A 15,043-nucleotide genomic window follows, 5' to 3' on the forward strand; every position below is an offset into this window, starting at 1 on the left:
AGTAAGAGCTAGCAAGGTTTCTTTGGTTTGATTTCGTCGGGCGGACAAAGGGGTTCCATTTATTTTTTTAGCAGTACTCGTATTTGCATAGCATTCTGGCAATTACTTAGGAATTGCGTGTACCACATAAAATGTTTGGTATTATTATTTTATTTCGCCTGTCGGTTAAACGCAACTCAATTAGTCGCCGTGCACGGCATAGTAGTAAACTTTGTTACTACTGCGATGATGACTATGCCCACTTTGCCTATGTAAAAACCAGAAAACAGGGGCAGATACGCCGTGCCACAATATGCAAACATTACTCGAAACGTTTTTGTGAGGGGGAGGGCTTAAATGAATTTATCACGTGCCGAAATAAAGCGTCAGGTTCCGCCTAGGTGGCGTAATTAATTGAATTTGAAAATGGCAGCGCCTAAAAGTTCAGCAAAACCCAGAAATGGCAAACTTCATTTCCAAACTGTTTGAAAAGTTAAAGCTATAAATACCCGAGAGTGCCGCGGCATCAGTTTGTATGTGCAGCACAAAAAGAAGCGTCAGCTCACGTAGCGTATACGTAATATCAACTTACACTTAATGCCACCTACTTATCAGCGCTGCTTCCGAATGCAAAAGCTCTCAACAATCGGTCATTAACTGCTCTTCTGGGTAATTATGGGCCCCACATAAGCTCCCATGAGCCGTCAAAAGCAACGCATCGAAAACAGAAGAAAACTGTGTGACACTGCCAAACACGAAAGAGAGTGTGAGAGAGAGAGAGACGAAAATGAGAAAAAATAAATTTAATGACCTGCTCAAATAATCCGTCTTGTTTTCTCCCGGCCAAGCGCACATTTGCTCGGTAAGTAGAAAAGTCTACTGCATAATGAATGTCGCAGAAGTGTGTCAACGAGCTAACAGAAAAGTATTGTGAAAGTCAAGAAATCGAATGGCAACGTTTGCCACAAATTTAAATTCTTTAAACAATTGCAAAAATACATGTAGAAAATATTCTTAATTTCTTTACTTGTTAAATGCAATACAAATCTTGAGTTTATAATTAAATCGGAGTGAAACGCCTAAATGCTTTTATGCATATTTTATATCTATTTGCGAAGCGAGCAATACCGGTTGACAACTCTACGCGGCATTCAAATAAAACTGTTTATGGCTCTATTGTCACGTTTTCTGCTTTCATTTCAAAATTATGACGATTAGAATGTGAGGTGTGCTTGGCTTCGGGTTGGAATATCACAAGCAATTAAAAAGTTACTCCGAGTTGATGCGAAAAGGTGTAGAGAGGAGATGGGTAGCAATAAAATGTAATGCTTAATTTTAGTATGGAACTTTTGTAATTGTTGTGCTAGCAGCTAATTTATGCATTAGCATTAGATGCGAAAAAAGGTTGTGGCATACTTTCAGGCGCCATTTAATTGCATTTCCCATTTGAACATTTTTGTGAATAGATTCGCCTCGACTCACCTGACATAAAATGGTCGACGGAGGTGACAGAGAGATGCTGGAGATGATGGACGGGTCGACACGACGCAACTTTTTCGTAAGCCTCTTCAATTTTAATGAGTTGAAGTTGTTGCCGCATTTTAAGGGGTCGAGTGCCCACCGCCGACCGTCGACAGTCGACCGACTATGTCAGAGTTTTCAAAGCCAAGACCACAAATTGGCTTGTCTGCCAACTGTTTGGCCTTTATATTTGTTGCTGGCGGTGTGAAAGAGGCCAAGCGGCAAACAAAGAGTGAGAGGGTTAATTAAATGGGTGTGTGTGTTGTGGAAATTCTCTCTCTCTCTCTTTCCTCTCCAATATCGGGCAACTCATTGCACAACTGTGAATAGAATTGTTCCCAATGCGCAATGAGTTTTGATTTCATCCGTAGTATGCCATAAAAGTTTTGCAGTTCAATGTTTGAGCTAGAAGCAAAAATTTTGAAATGTGTTTGACTCCGTTTGCGTAATTCAATTGGTTTGCCTTGGCCATTAAGCATTTCCCTGTGTTTGCCATTCAACTATTTATTTTCAATTTATATTTTGCAGCATTCAGTTGCAAAACGAACGTTGAACGTTCGAAACCCATCTCACTCTACCCACTGCAGGGGTGCCACCGCAGGCTCAGTGCTAAAATCGCTTAGGTAAGTGCATTTTATAGTTTTTATACCCGCAACCCATAGTGTAGAAGGGTATAACAACTTTGTGCCTCTGGATAATCTATGTAATAGGCAAAAGTAGATATCTTTGGTACTATAGTTATGACAATCTGGCATTGTACTTTCTCTCTTTTAAATAAATTGGTATATCGGTAACCAAATATTGCCTTTGGTATATTTAAATACGGTAGTGAGTATCTTAAAGTTGATCATACTACACTGATATTTGGTACATAATTATAATTTTTATGATTCCTGAAAATTTGTTTCCAATCGGACACAAATTTTAGAAGTTATATAAGAAATAATTGCTTTGGCTGTCAATCTGGTATATTTTGCATTCCATGGTATATTTTAAATGTGGTATTACTATATCAATATATTTTTGCTTTCATTAAAAATGGGTAACGGATATATCACAGTTGAGCACACTCGACTGTAGTTTTCCAACTCGCTTATATCCATTAAATTGTCGATATTCTGGGTATGCTGAGCCAGTAAAGTAGCTTGAATATAAAGCAAACTTTTAATGATTGCTTATAAATTATTATTTATTTAAAGATAAAAAGTGAAACTCAAACTTGAAATTTAATATTTTTTTTGTGGTATCTTTTAGTCACTCAATTGTGTGCCCAGCGAATAGTATGTGTATGTTTTTTTTTTTGTTTTGACTGTTTAATAAAGTTAATGAGTTTTCGCATTCAACAACAAAGTAGCGCCCAGAGCGTAGCTAAATAAAATGTCAGAAGCTTTTGCTGTTCGGATTTTCATTTTGTTTTCCATATGCAAAAATATTTACCCTTTATCTAAGCTGAGAATTTACCAATGCCAAAGGCAAAAGCAAACTAAAGACTGTACATTGCAGTCAGTGTAGAGCACATTCCTGCTGACTGACTGACTGACTGACAAGCAAATTATTTCAAATTCTAATGATGTTTGTACTCCACAAACAACAAATAAATTGTGATCCCATGCCCTTGCTTCAAAGTCGAAGGACCCATGAAATATTTATTGTTGCAACAATACAACTCTGTACGGCAGCTGCAGACATTTTATCAATTTTAACATTACACTAGTATATGTATCGTATTTGACTTTGATTTCTCTGGCCATTGTCCAACAATATTCGACATTCGACATTTTCCCTTCTCCTCGCCTCCTCGACCAATTGCTACTCAAGTTGGCACTTCAAATGTATCTGGCCCAGGCTGAGGCCTTGGCGCAAAGTACTAAATTTATTGAGATGGTCTAAAAGAAATCGACAAGTCTGTTGGCCTAGTTAGCCGGCTTCTGCGACTGATGTGTCAAGTCTGGACGGAGCTTAAAGTGCTAAACATCTTTAAATTGTAACTCTGGTCATCTGCTGTCAATTTTAACACTGTTTTCTACTAGTTCTGCATCTTCAACTCATTTCCGTCTTGAGCTTGTCACCTCTGCTCTGGCTTCTTATGTATTCAATTAGAATCTCTTTCTCTCGCACTTTTGCTTCAATCAATTTCCATTTGCCGACAGCTGGCGACGAGGCAGAAAGGAGTCTGGAGGATACAAGAAAAGGCGGCTGGTTGGGTGGAAGGAAACTCATTATGCTGTCACCTTAATTATTATTTTGGCATTTCAAGTTACATTTAATTATGCAAAATATTTTCCTTTGCTCATTTGAGCGGAGGAGACAACGAAGGGGGCGGTCGGGTGGTAAAGAGGCGTGACAGAAGCCTTGTTGTGGATATCTTAAAAGGATCCTTTTGTGTACCTATGCCGCTGTGATTTGAGCTAAGCTGCCTTTTTCTTCTGTGTGTGTGTGAGTTTGCTTATTGTCTCCTGCTTAGTTGCCAGGACACGACCCAGAGCAATTCCTTCCCTTCTTACCCCACCTTATGTTACGTGGCTGTAAGTCGTTCTATAGTTTTGCAGTTTTGTGACTTGCCCAACTTAGTTACAAGGGACACAACAATCTGAAACAAGTCAACTAACTAGAGAACCGGCTAACAACTGCCGGCAAATTCTTTATATTTACTTTGTTTGCCATTGTTGTTATTTTTGCCACTGTTATTGTTGTTGTTTGGTGTCGGTGTTTACTTAGCGGCTTCTTTTGTGCTGCTTGTTTTAGTTGATTTTGTAACAGAAATCGGCAACATTTTTGCAGCCATTGCCTTTTGCTCTGCTATTTGGCATTCGTGTGTTTGTTTTGACCAGAAGCTCGCCTCCGCTTCAACCCCATTTCCACCAACAGAGCCAGCAAGAACAACAATCCATTCCCTCGTCCCTCACTTCGTCGCCTGTTAAATTCTAGCAACCCAATCCAACGCAATCCAACCCTAACTAACCAGCGAGGCGTTGCTTTAATTGAGTTCACAATAAACTTTGTAGCTGGTTTTCGCTTTTGCTCTGCACGATTAAATAAACATTTACACTCGATTTAAATGGACACACACACACACACACACATAGCCAACCATTGTGTGTAACTATTTCGAAATTTGCTGTTTAAACAACCGCTCCATTTATGTAACGCAGTACTCCATTTGTTTGCGGGTAACTTGATATTGAAATGGTTTACTAACTGCAAACTTTAGTTATTTGTTTTCATTGCTAATGCTAATATTGTTGTGGGCAGAACAGGTTCTTCTAACAGTTTATACTTCAGCTTAAGTGGAGCGACTTCAGAAGAATTCAAAATCCTTGAGACTGAGTGTCTTATCAGCATCTAGATCCTTACTTTATTTTTAGCGAAAATGTCACGTTTTGAAGTTCCTTTTCTTTAAGAGAAGTATTCTTCTCAAAGTTTAAATCCTTTGTGGCTTCAAATATTGTTAGAAAGGTTGATGTCTGCATTAAAATTAACAATGGATTGATATATTTATTAAGTTAAGTTTTTACTAGCTTAACTACAAATTGTATTATACTTTTGGCCTAAGCACTTTTTTGACATCGCTTACTTTAAATTCATATTAATATTAAGCAAGACAGCCTATCCTAAATTTTTCTATAGCTGAGAATCATTTCTAAGCTGTTCATTTTCTTGAGTTTTTATTTTCCCATTACATCCCCACTTCACTAACATTCAAACAATTAAGAAATCAGCCAACGGTTTGCATGCTTTCATTTCTTTAACTAAACCTAATCTTTGCCATTGATTTCATTGCTTGATTAAGTGGACGCTTATCCGCATTAACTCAATTGCAGTCGACCACTTTCAAAGGCCAAGTTAATCGTTTCTCAACCTTTGTTTTTGCTTATCATCAATTCCCACTCTCGCTCCCAAGTTTCTCATCAACTTCCTGCTTAAGTTAAAGATCAAAGCAAAACTTAAATTGCCTGACCGTATGCCAAGCATCGCTTCGCATCGCATCGCATCTCATCTGATTTGTTGTTTGGCAAATTAACAGCATACATCATTGAACTGTAAGCTGGCAAACAAAATAGGGAAGGAAGGAAGGATAGCAAACGCCAGCATTTCTTTATATATATATATTTTTTTTTGGCAATGTTTCTAGTTTCTATGTCGCTGAAACTTCCGACAGCTTAGCGTGTAAGATATTTATATTACCAAGACTACAAAATACTCTAGGAAACAGAGCACAAGTTAAGTAATTTAAAGTAAGGGTCAAGAATTTCGTCTAGATTGATATCATTTAAAGAAAATCAAATGTGTGTTGCTCTTTGCTGCATGCCTGCATTTTGGCATGTGAAAATATGTGGAAAAACTAAGAAAAATGTTAACAATATTTGACAGTTCAAGCGGAAATATCACTTTGGACGTCGAACAACAGAAATCTCTTTCGAGAAACGAGAAACGAGTTTGTTGTCCCTGACTGGCAGACAGAATGGTCGACTGCTTGTCGGAGTGAAGTCAGCTTCTGTCGAAAGTGGCTCGAAAAAGGCGGAAAGAATGTGTCAATAATGACTAATGGCCAGGCCGGAAAGACGAAAGTGTGCGTTTGTTGTCCAAGGCCCATCCGTTTATTGTTTGGGGGCATTTTTGTAGCTGGTCGGCTTATGCGTATCGCCATTTATATTTATTTTTGCATATCTTCAGCTTCTCTTTCGCATTCGCTTTTTTTTTGCTACTCATGATGTTAAAATGATTGAGGCCTACTCTTTTTTATTTCCTTCTTCGCATTCTGTTTTTATTTTTTTATGGATGAGTCCCAGTTGGTTTTCGCTTTTAATTTCAAATTCTGGGGAAACTTTTTAGCCTGCCTTTGTGCTTTCAGGGGATTTTAAATGAGGTAGGCAAATGGAAACATTAAGAAAAAGTTTTGGCTTATTTAACACACACACACACACACACTCAAGCACACTCGACACTCTCGCCGAGAATGGGGAATGGGCAGGAAATTGTAGAACTTTTAATTAATTTAAGCTTGCTTAATTCATTTACAACCAAAATGCGACAAACTGTTAGCGAAAGATGCTTTATACAGGCATTTTAAAAATCCTTTCAACGCGATTTAAATCGCTTTTCAATCTCCATTAAGAGTAAATAGTTAACATTTCTCTGAACTCCAGATCAATAAGTAATTTATAACAAACAAATACGCCTCGTTACAGTGAAAAAATATATAAAAAGACCGAAAATAAATGAACCTGGCCCATAAAGAAAGAAACCACCGAAATGTGTCAGGAAACCCAAGCTCATTACAGCTGACAGAATAGCGAGTATACGACTCGGTGTCTGTGTATATATTTGTTATCCAAAAAAAGAAAAAAGGCTCCATTCTCTCATTGAAAACACGTGCCACATTTCCCGTTTTGCAGCCGCAGTCCCAACGAAATGACAAATCTTTGTGGATGCCGTCGTAGTCGGGGCACAATTATGGTCAGCAAATAAAATGCTCATCAGCTGGCATAAAAGGCTCTCAGGCCAAGGAGAGAGCTGCTGCTGCTGTTGCTGCAGGAGTTGCTGCTACATCTGGAGACCAGTATAAATAACTATGCCACACAAACAATGGCCCAGCACAAAAAGCAAAACAAACTCAAATTACACAGCAGAGGAGTAGGAAGAGGAAGAGGGGGAGTGGAAGCATTGGGAAAGTTGCTGCGGCCAAGGGCGACTCCTCAATGCGGCCTGCAATTTTTTTGTATCATTGTTACGTATACGCCTAGGTGTGCGACTACAAACTACACATTGAATGTGTTTGGGTGTATGTATGTTTGTATGTGTCTGTGTGCTCTATGTAATTAATGTTTTCCTGTTGCCCAGCCCTGGATCTGCCGGGCTTTCATTCTCATCCTGCTGGTGCTCCCGGTCCTGCTTTAGCTTCCACTTGCTAGCTGCTTGGACCACTTCCAAAGTGTGTGAGCGTAAAGTTTGCACAAACAGGAAATTGTTATTGCTTTGTCGCCTTAAAAAAACCACAATATTGCGTACATCTGAAATATGGGGTGACGCAAACATACCTTTTAATTTTATAATAATACAAATTTTACACAATTTTAAACTCCAAAACAATGCCTAAGATAAATTTAATTTCTTTATTTAAATATGATATGGATTTTGGTTAAACGAATTTTTTTGCATTAATGATACCTAAATGTTTATCTTATAAACATTGCGAAACGTAAAGAAATATTTATATTACTTAAGATAAAAGTGCTTTTAAAGCTAATTTATTCTCTCTACAAATGAAATTAGAAATATAGGATAAGAATATGCAAAATATTTTTCATTTTATTTTTGAAGTCAATTATCTTCTGTTATACTGTTGGTCTTGCACACCCTATTTTCACTTTTTTCGCTGGGTATCATCTGCGTCTGAAGTGAGTGTCAACATGAGCTTGTGGAATATTAAAGAGCTGACCGAATTTGTAGCCAGTGCCAATGGGTCATTGACTTGCTGATGTGGCGCTGGGCATGAACACAAATGTCTACATATAGATGTTGAAATGTGTGGGTGACTTTGTGTGTGTGAGTGTTGTGTGTGCGTGTGCGTATGTGGGTAATTAAGATGCTATCTCAATGTGTGGAAATTGGAGGCCAAGTCCCAGCAACTTTTGCAAGGCTTTTCGCCACAACAAACAACGGAAAACTTTAAGATTGACGGATTTCTCGGCTCGACTTTAAGCACTTTTGCTTGGTTTCGTTGCCAATTTTTTTCAATCAACACAATTGACGGCCACTTGCTGAACACAACTCGCCATCGCCGAGCTACGACCGTCACTTGGGTGTGGCTAATTTACGCCCGGCAATTTGTGGAACGCTCTTCACGCACTTCCATGTAATTGATGACCACTGTGCCACAAGTACAAGTACAATGGGGCGTGGGACACTTGGCCATGCCCAGCAGTAAGTAATTTACTTGCAATGGACACCAAGGCTGCGTTTCGACTTCAGTTTTAGGTGCTGCCTAAAAGCCTGACGTGCGCCATTTATATGAACAACATATTTTAAGCATGTTTATGCGATACCAAAGCGAAACGAATAGCAAAAAGAAGAGCTACAGTTAAGTGGGCTCGACTATGAGATACCCGCAACCATATTATTCTTAAGATATACCGAATTAATATACTGAAAAATACAAATATATATATAAGGCTATATTTGATAAATCGAGTAAAAAATATACCAGATCGTTCCCAGATATAAAAGGCTATATTTGGTAAATCGATATACTTTATTTAGTATATCGATATACTACAGTACCAGTGGCAGATTGTCCTAGCTATTGTATAAGGTGGGAGATGATTCGTTCCGCCTGTTATTTACATTTGCTGGAGGCACAAAGTTATAATACCCTTCTACCCTTTGAGTAACGGGTATAAAAGTAGCAGAGACAATGGGCCAAGCGAAGAGGAAGTCAAAGGGAAACAAACACAGCAGTTGGCAGCAGTTTGGGTTTGTTTACGGAAGTTGCTTGATGGTCAAAAGGTTCATTCAACTGGCGCCAGTTTTGGCTGTCAGTTTTTTGATCGATTTAAGCTTGACCCTGGCAGAGGCATCATCTACTATACTACGAATACAGCGAGTATATTGATATTTGCTACCTCTGTCAGCAAGTTATGCAATATTAAATCAACATTGACTGATTTATGCCCAAAATCACAAAACCAACTATCGAGTTGGCTCTCTAATCAGGACTCATTTTCATGTTCTAAACGACTTTTAGTTGTGTGTGGCCCCCCAAAACAACAGTCATCAATCATTTGCCGCTGTTGGCGATGATGATGCAGCTCATGTTTGCTTGTTTGTTTGCTAGTTAATCGGTTTACTATTTGAGGGATCCGTTCATTAAGCAGCTTTCCAACTGCACATAGACATCTCGATATCCATTTTTAACGCATTTTAAATATTGCTGTCAAGTGCAGTTGAGTGTAATTGCACTGAATTTATTGCCAGTTTGGAAACAACTTTGCACTTTGATGCAATTTTTGCTGCTGAAGCGGATTACAGGCGAGAAAAAGCACGAACTAAACTACAAAAATTGTGCAGAACAAAAAACAAACGCTCGACTAACCACAGAATTTGCGGCAACAGTAAGAAAACTTTCAATTTGCTCAGCCATGTAGGAGTATCGAAAATGGGGTGGCAATCAGGCAAGCAAAGTGAATGCAAAATAATATATAATAAAGCATAAACCACAATAAGTGCTGCAATGGAGTTCGCAACCGCAAGAACAAGAGCACAAGACAAAGAACAAAAACGATATAAAAAATAGTAATAAAAATCATAGAAAAAGAAACTTTTCAATTTGGCTACCAAAATTTGCCGAATTTTCTCAATGGCGAATTTTTGATGCTGTGCAAACATCAAGCGAGGATTCGCCATGTGACTGCGAAACAAATCGAAAAAAATATACACAAAATTGCAAGTGACAATGGGGAAATTATGGATTATGCAAAGTTGTCGAAGCGCTGATGATATTTCGACAGCTCGAAAGAACTCTCAATGGCCTTCAAAGTGTGATACATAATGCATTTGAAATAAGATGCATTTCTCCTATCACAATTAGATCAAAATATATTCTTTTCATGCACTTTCACTGTTTGTATTATTATATGATAATAATATACTCACTCGTTATACAATGAATGCAATTTGTTTGGACAATGTTTAAAATAAATTGCGCAAATTCAGAAGAACTTTTATTCTTAATAGCATTAATACACAAAATATACCTGTAATAGTTTGTCGATTTTTCAATCATATTCTCTTTTACTTAGACTAAAGTATACTTTGGTCTGATTAACATTTTAACAGACTTCAAAGAGTTGTATCCTCTGAGCGTATACCACCAAATGCCTCTGGCATTTCTTTGTCCCCATTTATAATATCGGCCATTAAGATTACTAAATAGCAAAATAATGTAAAATAACATTTTAGAATATTATCATATGGGTACTTCTCTGGCGAAAATATCGCTTGCGACACTACCTAAAGAAAAAAATATATACCAAAACATTTATCTATTTTCAATAGATTTTAGTACAGAAATGTAAATGTACAAAAAAAAAAAATAAATAAATTTTTATATTTTACTATAAAATAGAAAAGGTTCTTACAATAATCTGAGCTTTAACTATAGTACTCATTAAAAGCTATTAGAATATCGTTTATTTATTTTCAAAATTGTTTCAGTTTATATTTTTCTATAAATAGTGTCGCATGAGACATTTCTACTTATTTTACTCACCTATTTGTATCCGAACCGAACCACCAACCGCTTTCATAGTAGTTGGCACAATTACCATGGAGCCAATTATCATTATCACTATCGTAAGTGGAGAATTTATCGTAGAGATTATAACTCAAAGCATCGCCAGCATTTCCACTATAGGTGCCCAACGATTTCAGCGCAAATTTCTCCTCTGCGCTGCCAATGAGAAAGTTATCGTATCGAGCGAAATACAACTGATTCTCAAAGTCAATTAGTTCTATATACAATTCATATGGTCGCGATATTGTAAGATGATGAATATATTCAAGTCCTAAGAAAAACTCGCCATCGAAGTAGCCAAAGCCAAAGCGATATGCATTCCAATCTCTATAGAAGTCCAGGCTGCCATCGAATCGCCTTTGTATCACAATCCAACCTGGTCCAGCGGCACAAGAATCGCAGACTACACGAAATGCATCTACGCCGGGAACTTTTATCACTTGATTACTCTCTCTGCCTTTATCAGTTAAGCAACTTTTTGGTTTATTTGTATTCGAATTCACTAGATTCTGCAATTGGAACACTGAAAGTTGCAGATTATCAACTTGTGCTTTTAATTGCTTAACTGCAGTTGCAGTTTCATCAGTCGAAAGAGCTTTTTCTGTTTGGAACGGTTTCTTTGCTTTGTGATCTGGACGTTGCATCTGCTCTTCTACATTGAAATTTGGCTTTTGCAACAAGCCCAACACATTTGAATTATCATTTGCTTTGCTGCCAATGTTTAGTGTTTTAATATTCTTATAGGTTGCATTCAATTCGAGTGCACCCAGAATACCCCGAAGATCGATTATATTTATCAGCTTGGATTCAAGTAAATTGTTCAACTAAAAATAAATTATTATATTAAAATTATTATAAGGAATTATTCGATTACACTCACAACTTTATTATCTTCAGTTTCGGTTGCCACACTTAGAGTAAAGCATTTCAGAAACAGAATATATATGAAAAATTTCATCTTTGCAGTCATCTTCTCATGAGTTACATTTATCGCGTTTGAATATCAAAATGGAACTAAACAGAAGCTGCAAACTGTAAACAATTTTACGGTTCTCCTATTCAGTTATCAACGCTGTCTTATCAGATATTCATTCATCTGCTACTGACAAAACAAAAAAACAAAGTTGCATCACATGTTCATGAGTCATCATCAGGTATTCTTTTGGCCGATTTCAATGAGAATAGAATATCCATTTTCTGGCAGATTGTTGAGCATTATATTGGTCAAGTTCAAGGTCGAACCAATAATGAATGTAACTTATAAAGATAAGTTGTACTTTTATTATGCAGCCCTAATTGGACCCTACACTACTTTTTATGGGCAAGGATTTAAATTTTTAGTTACTTCAAATATTTTGAATGATAAAACTATGGTAATAAAAGTTTACGCTGCTGAGTAACTGTTATCGAAACATTTTCTGAGCTCACGGGTTTTGTTTTTATCTACATTTAAGTCTTTTGAAGATGAAAGTGTTAAAAACTACTGCAAAGTTTTACCATAAATATTTAATTTGCTTTTCGATGTGACTATTTAACTTATCTTATTTTAGCTACATTGCAATTTTCTATTTGTATTTATTTATTCATTAATTCTTTGTTCCATCGCTACCAACCCCCAAATACACTTTCATTTACTATTTAAAGTTGTTTAAAAAAAAACCCTAACATCTTAAATAGTCAATAAAATAAACAGCTTAGTAAATAAAGAGTGAGCACTTTGTGCAAATTTTCAATAAGCAACGGATGGCAATTTTCCTTTATAGCCAAGACCCGAAAAACACTTTATTCTAATGAAATTTAATTGAACCATTCTGTGGCCCTTGGAGACCAATTGGCAATTTGCTAGACATTTAATTTTGAATTGAATTTCAGTGTTTATTTAAATTGTTTCACTTTGCAATATGCTCGAGAGTCTTTCACCTGATCGTGCGTCCGCTTTTGCACATTTATATATTTGAATTAATATTGTGTGCAACACACACGGAATTAGAGTATATAGATTTCAATGTTTACGCTGCAAACATATATATATGTACATAACGTATATCGATCGTAAGCCATTTGGCAGCATATCGAGGTGCTAATGTATTTATAAAGCGACTTTGTTGTATTTTTAGTTTTGAAAATAGAAAAAATGGAAATCTGAAAATGAAATGAAATCAAGTGGGAGGGGCTGGACGTTTCCTTTAATCTGTTCATTTTCAATGCCCGATTTATGAAGTGTGAAGCATTAATTTGATTTCTCTTCCATATACAACATGCGAGTGAGTATGTATATGGGGCGTATACGTAATCGGCCCAGCTATAAATTGGGTCAAAATATGAACAATTTACTACGCTTTGAAGTCGCAGCAGCTCGACTGACCGGAGCAGACATTTTGCCACAGAATTCAACTTTGAAAATGCCCCCCATGGAAATGCCTGATGGTGGAAAAATCGCCACAAGTAAATAAGCAAGGACGAAAGACGAAGCAGCTTTAAAGGAATTTAATTAGCTGAAAATGTGCTACTATGTATAGAGCGCTTGTGTTAGACGAAGATTGTGAATACTTGTGAAACGCCTCGAGCAGCTTTCATAATTCAACTGACAGCAGCTGAGTTTTCTGCATCAATATGGCAATAAATTGGCCATATCCTGTGTCCTTCCATGCTCAGAGCTTGTGTCTGTGTTTGTGTTTGTGTTTCATACTGTGTCCGGTCGCTGTCTCGTATCTTGGCGCACGTAGCGACTTTTAAGTGGTTTCTGTGCTTGTGCTTGACCTTAAACTTCAGCAATAGCTTCAGGTTGTGCACGGCAGGGGGATTTGCATCTGCATCAGCCAACTATAGCTATAGCTATAGCTGCTCTGTGTATATATAGTTGCATTTGCAATGAACCTTGCGAGGAGCAAAGCAGCCAGACAAGCCCATTAAAATCCAGAGAGCGCTGAAAAGCTGCTACTACTCGCCGCCCTGTCCACTTTTGACATCCTTGCAAGTAGCAGATGGCTGTTGGTGTGTGTATTGAGGAACAGGATGGAACGGGAGAGAGAGCAAAGCATATGGACAAGTGCATCATCAGAATGCAGGCGGGAGCATCATAATTCCTTTGCTGCCTGCTAATGAAATTCCAAATAATCAATATGCGAGTATGCCTGACCTTCAGACTGAGCCAGAGCATGTGCTAACAAATAGCCAACAACACCCAAGTTCCTCCTCTATCCCCCCCTCTTAGTCCCTCTTCCTGCTTGCATTGCATTGCAGCTTGTGCTTGTTGATGGCAATATGAAAAACATTTGGCCCTGGCAATCTACACACATCGCACATTGGGGGCAAAGTGAACGAAAGAAAGAACACAAAAACAGCAACAACACAAAAAAAGAAAAAAGAAACTCGCGCGAGAACAACAAACTGCCATAGCAATTGTTGATTTGCTTTTGCTTTTGTTTTTTTGCCACACTTTGCAACACTTGGATTTACGATGTGCTAACCCAGCCAACCAACGAGCCAAGCAGCCAATGGCAAAGCCACAGTCCATCCTCACTCCATTAGATACAAATTGAAGTCTATTTGGATTCCTTTTGATGCTGGCAAAACTCTTCATACGCTATACGTGTAGGTTAAAAGTTCATTAGTATGTTAATATTCAAGAATTTATGAGCTACAATAAAAGTCGCTCTTTCTGTCTGCATTTAAAATACAAAATGAATATTAATAAAAGCTTTTCTAATATGAAACAAAATCAATTCTAATTTAAAATGAAATCTGCTTAAACTTTATTGCTTTAACTGTTCTTCTAAAATTTGTGAGTGCATTCAGCATTCTTTATGTGCATTGCCAAAATTCTTGACCACATTTCTTTGCAATTCAACTGTGAAAGACTCTGACAAGATTTCATATTCCACGCTCCACTGTCCAATGTCCCAAGTCCACTGTCCAGTGTCCAGCGGTCATTTGCCAGCAGAGTTGAGTTTTTGTTTAGTTTTCATTATATTCTTCTCTCTTTCTCTCTTTGTTTTTTTGTAACTTGTTTTCCACTTGCTAGAGTATGTATTTGTGTGTGTTTTCCCCTTTTTCTTCGGTTTATTTTTTGTTGCTGTGCAAAGTGTTTGGAATTGTCTTTGGGTTGTAGGTTGTTAGCATCTTGTGAATTTCCAAATGGACATTACATCAAGCATGAAAATTGCTCTTCATGTTGACAATTTTTCCTTCTTGCTGTCGTTGTTGTTGCTGTTGTTTTTGTTCTTGGCATTTGCCGTTGCTCTTTGTTGT

At 37.4% G+C, this 15,043-nt stretch overlaps 1 protein-coding gene across 1 annotated transcript; it reads right to left on the reverse strand.

Annotated features, from left to right (window-relative positions):
• Window positions 1–10,196: 10,196 nt before the first annotated feature.
• Window positions 10,197–11,811, reverse strand: LOC117568639 (fibrinogen-like protein 1). The gene is made up of 3 exons (XM_034249428.2): window positions 11,673–11,811; window positions 10,769–11,616; window positions 10,197–10,424 (listed from the first exon to the last, which is right to left on the reverse strand). Exons 1-3 carry the CDS (start codon window positions 11,760–11,762, stop codon window positions 10,295–10,297), a joined length of 1,068 nt encoding a protein of 355 aa, XP_034105319.1. The 5' UTR covers window positions 11,763–11,811; the 3' UTR covers window positions 10,197–10,294.
• Between the last annotated feature and the right edge of the window lie 3,232 nt (window positions 11,812–15,043).

This window comes from Drosophila albomicans, chromosome 3 (assembly GCF_009650485.2).
Source record: "Drosophila albomicans strain 15112-1751.03 chromosome 3, ASM965048v2, whole genome shotgun sequence".
In the NCBI taxonomy this organism is placed as follows: Eukaryota; Metazoa; Arthropoda; class Insecta; order Diptera; family Drosophilidae; genus Drosophila; species Drosophila albomicans.

Bases quoted from the DNA above. Each gene is read 5' to 3' on its own strand.
- LOC117568639 (XM_034249428.2), bottom strand. From the start codon at position 11,762: ATGACTGCAAAGATGAAATTTTTCATATATATTCTGTTTCTGAAATGC. The intron at 11,617-11,672 runs GTGAGTGTAATC...ATTTATTTTTAG, and splicing joins AAACTGAAGATAATAAAGTT to TTGAACAATTTACTTGAATC. The intron at 10,425-10,768 runs GTGAGTAAAATA...TTTGCTATTTAG, and splicing joins TTCGGTTCGGATACAAATAG to TAATCTTAATGGCCGATATT.